An 8,538-nucleotide genomic window follows, 5' to 3' on the forward strand; every position below is an offset into this window, starting at 1 on the left:
GCTTCTGTCCCCAGAAGCCTTTACAGCTATTCTGAGGGAAAATGGGCCCTTTTCCCACAGAAATTGTCTATAAGGGACTGCTGCAGGCAGCTGGCAGAGAGAGAATCTGATCAAAATTGTTTGACTATTGGGTAATGTAATCAAAATCACTAAAGGATGTAAGGGTGTTCTATTGGAACTTAACTGCCTCAAATATATAAAGGGAATGTAAGATGTAAAAAAAAACAACAAAAAAAAAACAGAGCAGTGTGGAAGGGATGTTAAGGGAAAGAAAATGTGTATGTATCTGTCTGTGTGTGTGTGAATATGTAAAGTTCTAAGGACCAGTTGGTTTTGTTTTTGTTTTAAATAATGCCACTAAAAATCCATTTGACTCTTTAATTCAAAGTTGCAAAACTGACAGACCTTTTTGCTAGACACAGGTAATTAGTGTTGTTTGGCTTTGGAATTTGGCATTTAACCATTAAAAGGTAACTCAATGCTTTACAAAATTTAAAATGTTTTTAAGTTGTGGCTGCAGCAGGGCAGTCAAAATCAGGAGAATAGAAAAAAAATTGTGGATTCTTTTTGTTTGTTTGTTTGTTTTTTGTTTATTTGTTTTTGTAACAAAATAGCAGATGAGAGTTGTAGTAAAAAAAAATAATTAAAAAAAGACAGTGCCCTTCTGAAGCAACAGCAGGGGTGAAGTGCACAAAACAAAAAGAAGCAATGTTAGGGTATGTCTACACTACGAAATTAGGTCGAATTTATAGAAGTCGGTTTTTTAGAAATCGGTTTTATATATTCGAGTGTGTGTGTCCCCACAGAAAATGCTCTAAGTGCATTAAGTGCATTAACTCGGCGGAGCGCTTCCACAGTACCGAGGCAAGCATCGACTTCCGGAGCGTTGCACTGTGGGTAGCTATCCCACAGTTCCCGCAGTCTCCGCTGCCCATTGGAATTCTGGGTTGAGATCCCAATGCCTGATGGGGCTAAAACATTGTCGCGGGTGGTTCTGGGTACGTGTCGTCAGGCCCCCGTTCCCTCCCTCCCTCCGTGAAAGCAAGGGCAGACAATCATTTCGCGCCTTTTTTCATGAGTTACTTGTGCAGACGCCATACCACGGCAAGCATGGAGCCAGCTCAGGTAACCGTCACCCTATGTCTCCTGGGTGCTGGCAGACGCGGTACGGCTTTGCTGCACAGTAGCAGCAACCCATTGCCTTCTGGCAGCAGACGGTGCAATACGATTGGTAGTCGTCCTCGTCGTGTCCGAGGTGCTCCTGGCCACGTCGGCTGGGAGGGCCTGGGCAGACATGGGCGCAGGGACTAAATTTGGAGTGACTTGACCAGGTCATTCTCTTTAGTCCTGCAGTCCTATTGAACCGTCTTATGGTGAGCGGGCAGGCGATACGGACTGCTAGCAGTCGTACTGTACCATCTTCTGCCAGGCAGGCAAGAGATGAGGATTGCTAGCAGTCGTATTGTACCATCTTATGCCAGGCAGGCAAGAGATGAAGATGGCTAGCAGTCGTACTGTACCATCTTCTGCCGAGCAGCCATGAGATGTGGATGGCATGCAGTCCTTCTGCACCGTCTGCTGCCAGCCAAAGATGTAAAAATTGATGGAGTGGGTCAGAACAAGAAATAGACCAGATTTGTTTTGTACTCATTTGCCTCCTCCCCTGTCTAGATCACACTGCAGTCACTCACAGAGAAGGTGCAGAGAGGTAAATCTAGCCATGTATCAATCAGAGGCCAGGCTAACCTCCTTGTTCCAATAACAACGATAACTTAGGTGCACCATTTCTTATTGGAACCCTCCGTGCAGTCCTGCCTGAAATACTCCTTGATGTACAGGCACACCCTTTGTTGATTTTAGCTCCCTGAAGCCAACCCTGTAAGCCGTGTCATCAGTCGCCCCTCCCTCTGTCAGAGCAACAGCAGACAATCGTTCCGCACCTTTTTTCTGTGCAGACGCCATACCAAGGCAAGCATGGAGGCCGCTCAGCTCACTTTGGCAATTAGGAGCACATTAATCGCCACACGCATTATCCAGCAGTATATGCAGCACCAGAACATGGCAACGCGATACCGGGCGAGGAGGCGACGTCAGCGCGGTCCCGTGAGTGATCAGGACATGGACACAGATTTCTCTGAAAGCATGGGCCCTGACAATGCATGCATCATGGTGCTAATGGGGCAGGTTCATGCTGTGGAACGCCGATTCTGGGCTCGGGAAACAAGCACAGACTGGTGGGACCGCATAGTGTTGCAGGTCTGGGACGATTCCCAGTGGCTGCGAAACTTTCACATGCATAGGGGCACTTTCATGGAACTTTGTGACTTGCTTTCCCCTGCCCTGAAGCGCATGAATACCAAGATGAGAGCAGCCCTCACAGTTGAGAAGCGAGTGGCGATAGCTCTGTGGAAGCTTGCAATGCCAGACAGCTACCGGTCAGTTGGGAATCAATTTGGAGTGGGCAAATCTACTGTGGGGGCTGCTGTGATGCAAGTAGCTCACGCAATCAAAGATCTGCTGATATCAAGGGTAGTGACCCTGGGAAATGTGCAGGTCATAGTGGATGGCTTTGCTGCAATGGGATTCCCTAACTGTGGTGGGGCTATAGACGGAACCCATATCCCTATCTTGGCACCGGAGCACCAAGCCGCCAAGTACATAAACCGCAAGGGGTACTTTTCAATAGTGCTGCAAGCTCTGGTGGATCACAAGGGACGTTTCACCAACATCAACGTGGGATGGCCGGGAAAGGTGCATGATGCTCGCATCTTCAGGAACTCTGGTCTGTTTCAAAAGCTGCAGGAAGGGACTTTATTCCCAGACCAGAAAATAACTGTTGGGGATGTTGAAATGCCTATATGTATCCTTGGGGACCCAGCCTACCCCTTAATGCCATGGCTCATGAAGCTGTACACAGGCAGCCTGGACAGTAGTCAGGAGCTGTTCAACTACAGGCTGAGCAAGTGCAGAATGGTGGTAGAATGTGCATTTGGACGTTTAAAGGCGCGCTGGCGCAGTTTACTGACTCGCTTAGACCTCAGCGAAACCAATATTCCCACTGTTATTACTGCTTGCTGTGTGCTCCACAATATCTGTGAGAGTAAGGGGGAGACGTTTATGGCAGGGTGGGAGGTTGAGGCAAATCGCCTAGCTGCTGGTTACGCGCAGCCAGACACCAGGGCGGTCAGAAGAGCACAGGAGGGCGCGGTACGCATCAGAGAAGCTTTGAAAACCAGTTTCATGACTGGCCAGGCTACGGTGTGAAAGTTCTGTTTGTTTCTCCTTCATGAAACCCCCCGCCCCTTGGTTCACTCTACTTCCCTGTAAGCTAACCACCCTCCCCTCCTCCCTTTAATCATTGCTTGCAGAGGCAATAAAGTCATTGCTGCTTCACAGTCATGCATTCGTTATTCATTCATCACACAAATAGAGAGATGACTACCAAGGTATCCCAGGAGGAGTGGTGGAGGAGGGAAGGAAAATGCCACACAGCACTTTAAGCACAGCACTTTAAAAGTTTACAACTTTAAAATTTATTGAATGACAGCCTTCTTTTTTTTGGGCAATCCTCTGTGGTGGAGTGGCTGGTTGGCCGGAGGCCCCCCCACCGCATTCTTGGGCGTCTGGGTGTGGAGGCTATGGAACTTGGGGAGGAGGGCGGTTGGTTACAGAGGGGCAGCAGTGGCAGTCTGTGCTCCAGCTGCCTTTGCTGCAGCTCAACCATACACTGGAGCATACTGGTTTGGTCCTGCAGCAGCCTCAGCATTGAATCCTGCCTCCTCTCATCACGCTGCCGCCACATTTGAGCTTCAGCCCTGTCTTCAGCCCGCCACTTACTCTCTTCAGCCCGCCACTTACTCTCTTCAGCCCGCCACTTACTCTCTTCAGCCCTCCACCTCTCCTCCCGGTCATTTTGTGCTTTCCTGCACTTTGACATTATTTGCCTCCATGCATTCGTCTGTGCTCTGTCAGTGTGGGAGGACAGCATGAGCTCGGAGAACATTTCATCGCGAGTGCGTTTTTTTTTCTTTCTAAGCTTCACTAGCCTCTGGGAAGGAGAAGATCCTGTGATCATTGAAACACATGCAGCTGGTGGAGAAAAAAAAAGGGACAGCGGTATTTAAAAAGACACATTTTATAAAACAGTCGCTACACTCTTTCAGGGTAAACCTTGCTGTTAACATTACATACATAGCACATGTGCTTTCGTTACAAGGTCGCATTTTGCCTCCTCCCACCGCGTGACTACCCCCTCAACCTTCCCCCCTCCCTGTGGCTAACAGCGGGGAACATTTCTGTTTAGCTACAGGCAAACAGCCCAGCAGGAATGGGCTCCTCTGAGTGTCCCCTGAAGAAAAGCACTCTATTTCAACCAGGTGACCATGAATTATATCTCACTCTCCTGAGGATAACACAGAGAGATAAAGAACGGATTTTGGTTGAATGCCAGCAAAACATACACTGCAATGCTTTGTTTTACAGTGATTCCTGAGTACGTGTTACTGGCCTGGAGTGGTAAAGTGTCCTACCATGAAGGACGCAATAAGGCTGCCCTCCCCAGAAACCTTTTGCAAAGGCTTTAGGACTACATCTAGGAGAACCGCAAATGCCAGGGCAAAGTAATCCTTTCACATGCTTGCTTTTAAACCATGTATAGCATTTTAAAAGGTACACTCACCAGAGGTCCCTTCTCCGCCTGCTGGGTCCAGGAGGCAGCCTTGGGTGGGTTCGGGGGGTACTGGCTCCAGGTCTAGGGTGAGAAACAGTTCCTGGCTGTCGGGAAAACCGGTTTCTCCGCTTGCTTGCTGTGAGCTATCTACAACCTCCTCCTCATCATCATCTTCTTCGTCCCCAAAACCTACTTCTGTATTGCCTCCATCTCCATTGAAGGAGTCAAACAACACGGCTGGGGTAGTGGTGGCTGAACCCCCTAAAATGGCATGCAGCTCATCATAGAAGCGGCATGTTTGGGGCTCTGACCCAGAGCGGCTGTTCGCCTCTCTGGTTTTCTGGTAGGCTTGCCTCAGCTCCTTCAGTTTCACGCGGCACTGCTTCGGGTCCCTGTTGTGGCCTCTGTCCTTCATGCCCTGGGAGATTTTGACAAAGGTTTTGGCATTTCGAAAACTGGAACGGAGTTCTGATAGCACGGATTCCTCTCCCCAAACAGCGATCAGATCCCGTACCTCCCGTTCGGTCCATGCTGGAGCTCTTTTGCGATTCTGGGACTCCATCATGGTCACCTGTGCTGATGAGCTCTGCATGGTCACCTGCAGCTTGCCATGCTGGCCAAACAGGAAATGAGATTCAAAAGTTCGTGATCTTTTCCTGTCTACCTGGCCAGTGCATCTGAGTTGAGAGTGCTGTCCAGAGCGGTCACAATGGAGCACTCTGGGATAGCTCCCGGAGGCCAATACCATCGAATTGTGTCCACAGTACCCCAAATTCGAGCCGGCAACGTTGATTTAAGCGCTAATCCACTTGTCAGGGGTGGAGTAAGGAAATCGATTTTAAGAGCCCTTTAAGTCGAAATAAAGGGCTTCATTGTGTGGACGGGTGCAGGTTTAAATCGATTTAACGCTGCTAAATTTGACCTAAAGTCCTAGTGTAGACCAGGGCTTAGAAACACTGAGTCTTAAAATGGCTCTGAGTAATCAGACTGTCACTTTGAGAAAGGTACATGAAAACTCTGTAAGCAAAAAAAAAAAAAAAAAGAAATTGTTACACCTTATGTAAAAATGGATATGGATAATGTTGTAGAAGTTAAACTATGGAAGGAATGGTTTCAGAGTAACAGCCGTGTTAGTCTGTATTCGCAAAAAGAAAAGGAGTACTTGTGGCACCTTAGAGACTAACCAATTTATTTGTAGCTCACGAAAGCTCATGCTCAAATAAATTGGTTAGTCTCTAAGGTGCCACAAGTCCTCCTTTTCTTTTTATGGAAGGAATGTGCATTTGCCCCAGAACATGTGCAGGGTATATTGTAGAAGGGGCAAAAGAAATGCAAACATACCATGCTACTTAATTAAAATGCTATTAGGGCTCCAAAGGGAGCCACAATAGGTTGGGATTTCTTTTTCAGATTGCTGTGTGTTTTGGAAGCAGAAGTTAAAAGTAATCAAAACTCTGGTGAAAGTTGATTGTGTCCCTTTTAAGATAGAGTCTCTGAGCTGCTGATGGCTTTAAATCCAAAAGCAGGAAGCGTCTGTGAAAATGCAAATGACGTAAATGATAAAGGAAGGAAAGAACTAGCAGCACAAAGGAGCTGCAGATAAAGGACACACCTGGTCAGCAAACAAATTGTCTAAATAAAAGGCATGGGATAACAAGATAATTTTAATAAATTTAATGATAATAAGTATCCCTGTAACAACGTATAGTGTGTATGATTTTTGGAAAAACCCTTTAAGGTCGTATGGTAATGATGCTTCTCAGCTATTACCTGTAAATAAAACTTAAAGCTTAACACAGCAGGAAAAACATTATAAACTTGGTCTGCTGTATAAGAAGGAAAACTCAGGGATTTAATGACTAAACAGTGGGATAATTTCCCCATAACCCTTAAAAGATAAAAGCCATTGAAACCTGGCCTGCCTATAGAACAAAAACAGGAAAATGTGGGGGCAATTCCTCTGTTTTTCCTGCAATTAGCAAGGAAATTTGTAAAAGAAAGTGGTATTATTATTAAGCAATAATCTGTCCCCACCGGGGGGTGGGGGGGTGGAAATTGTTTCTTTTGTTTTTAGACTCTACAAGCAAGCTGGCGCCAGAGGAAGAAAAACTCAGAATACCATGGATCTATGTTTTGTGTTGTTTGTCTATGGTGTTTGTCTTGTTGCTAGCATTGTTGTGTTTTAATGAACAGAAAACCTCATGACATGGGTGTGGGATGGCTTCAAAAGGCTGACCTTGGGGGGAGAGGGGGAAGATGTGTATGGGAATGCAAAAGGCTAACTCAGGAGAATCCCAAAATTCAGTGGCCACTGTTAGGATCTTGGGACAAAGACCGAGTAGACGTCTTAAAAGACAAACTCAGCCAACTTAAAACTAAATTGGCAAAAGGAGAGGTTGATTGTTTCATGCAGTGGTGGGAAGAGGCAAATCATAGGTGGACAGAATCAAAACTTGCCTCTCTCAAAGATTCTGGCTTCTATCTCACCAGATGCAACTCATTTTACTGTTGTTGATTTGTGCTTTGCTTTCTTTTCTGTCCCGGTTCACCCTGACTCCTAGTTCCTGTTTGCCTTTTCTTACAAGGGTCAACAGTACACATGGACCACACTGCCCCAGGGGTATACTGAAAGCCCGTCATATTTTCCCCAGGCATTAGCCTGAGACCTTGCTGACCTTGTTTTCCTGTCCAGGTCCACACTAGTCCAATATGTAGATGATCTACTCCTCTATTCCCCTTCATGGTCTGCCTCTGAAACTGACTCTTTCGTGCTCCTTACTGCCCTAGCAAATAAGGGTCACAAAGCTTCTCACTCTAAACTACAACTCTGTCACATACCTTGGCTTTCTCCTCTCTCAGGGTTCCCATGCACTTTCTCTCACCCGCGTCCAAGCTATCCTTAGCTTTCCCCGACCCCGCGCCCCACGCCAGGTCCGGAAGTTTTTAGGCATGGCTGGATTTTGCAGACAATGGATTTCCTAATATGCCTCCCTTGCGAAACCTCTCCAGGAACTCACTCGATTCTCTGTGCCTGACCGCATGCCGTGAGCCCCTGAGGCCAATTCTGCCTTTGTTTCCCTCAAACAGGGTTTGGCTTCTGCCCCTGCCTTAGGGCTGCCTGACTATTCTAAGCCTTTTACCCTTTTCTGCCACGAACAATCTGGATGTGCACTTGGAGTTCTCACTCAGATGCACGGAGAAAAGAACCGCCCAGTGGCTTATTTCTCTGCCACTTTAGACCCTGTTGCCCAAGGCTTACCCCCCTGCCTACATGCTGTGGCTGCTGCAGCACGCCTAGTCAAAATGTCTGATTCCCTTGTTCTCTGCTCTCCTCTTACCCTCCTGGTCCCTCACTGACCTCGCCCTGCTCCAAGACTCTGCCCCAGAAACCGAGAAAGAATCCTGGGTTGCCCAAGGTTGCTCTCTACATCCTGATTCTCTTTGGCGCTCGCCTACTGGCGCCTTTGTAGCCCCCTTTTCACTCTACCCGTCTCTGGCTACCCTGCTACACGGTGTTTCGCATGTCGGAAAGGAGGGGATGGTCTCTGCTGTAACTAAGATAGGATGGTGGGCCCCCCATTTTAGCTCTTTTGCAGCCCGCCACTGTGCAGCCTGTACCATTTGCCAAAGCCATAATATTAGTAAACCTGTAAAAGTGGCCCAGGGGTTCCGGGGCCTGCCTCAAGCACCGTTCTTGCACAAATGCCTAAGTGTCAACAATATGAATTTATATTGGTTATGGTATGTTTATTCTCCGGTTGGATTGAAGCCTTTCCTTGTCGCAAAGCTGACTCACTGTCTGTTGTCAAATGTTTGTTAAATCATATTATGCCTGCCAAGGGAATTCCTGCTACTCTGTCCAGTGATCA

At 47.3% G+C, this 8,538-nt stretch overlaps 1 protein-coding gene across 1 annotated transcript in view; it reads right to left on the reverse strand.

The window, feature by feature from the left end:
• Window positions 1-5,279, reverse strand: part of LOC140898931 (arylsulfatase H-like) — a 55,402-nt gene extending 50,123 nt beyond the window's left edge. The window contains 2 exon segments of the mRNA XM_073313951.1: window positions 3,880-4,089; window positions 4,679-5,279. Coding sequence (XP_073170052.1) covers window positions 3,880-4,089; window positions 4,679-5,261 — 793 coding nt within the window. The 5' untranslated portion in view covers window positions 5,262-5,279.
• Window positions 5,280-8,538: the final 3,259 nt, after the last annotated feature.

The sequence above is a fragment of the Lepidochelys kempii genome, chromosome 1 (genome assembly GCF_965140265.1).
Source record: "Lepidochelys kempii isolate rLepKem1 chromosome 1, rLepKem1.hap2, whole genome shotgun sequence".
Lineage (NCBI taxonomy): Eukaryota > Metazoa > Chordata > Testudines > Cheloniidae > Lepidochelys > Lepidochelys kempii.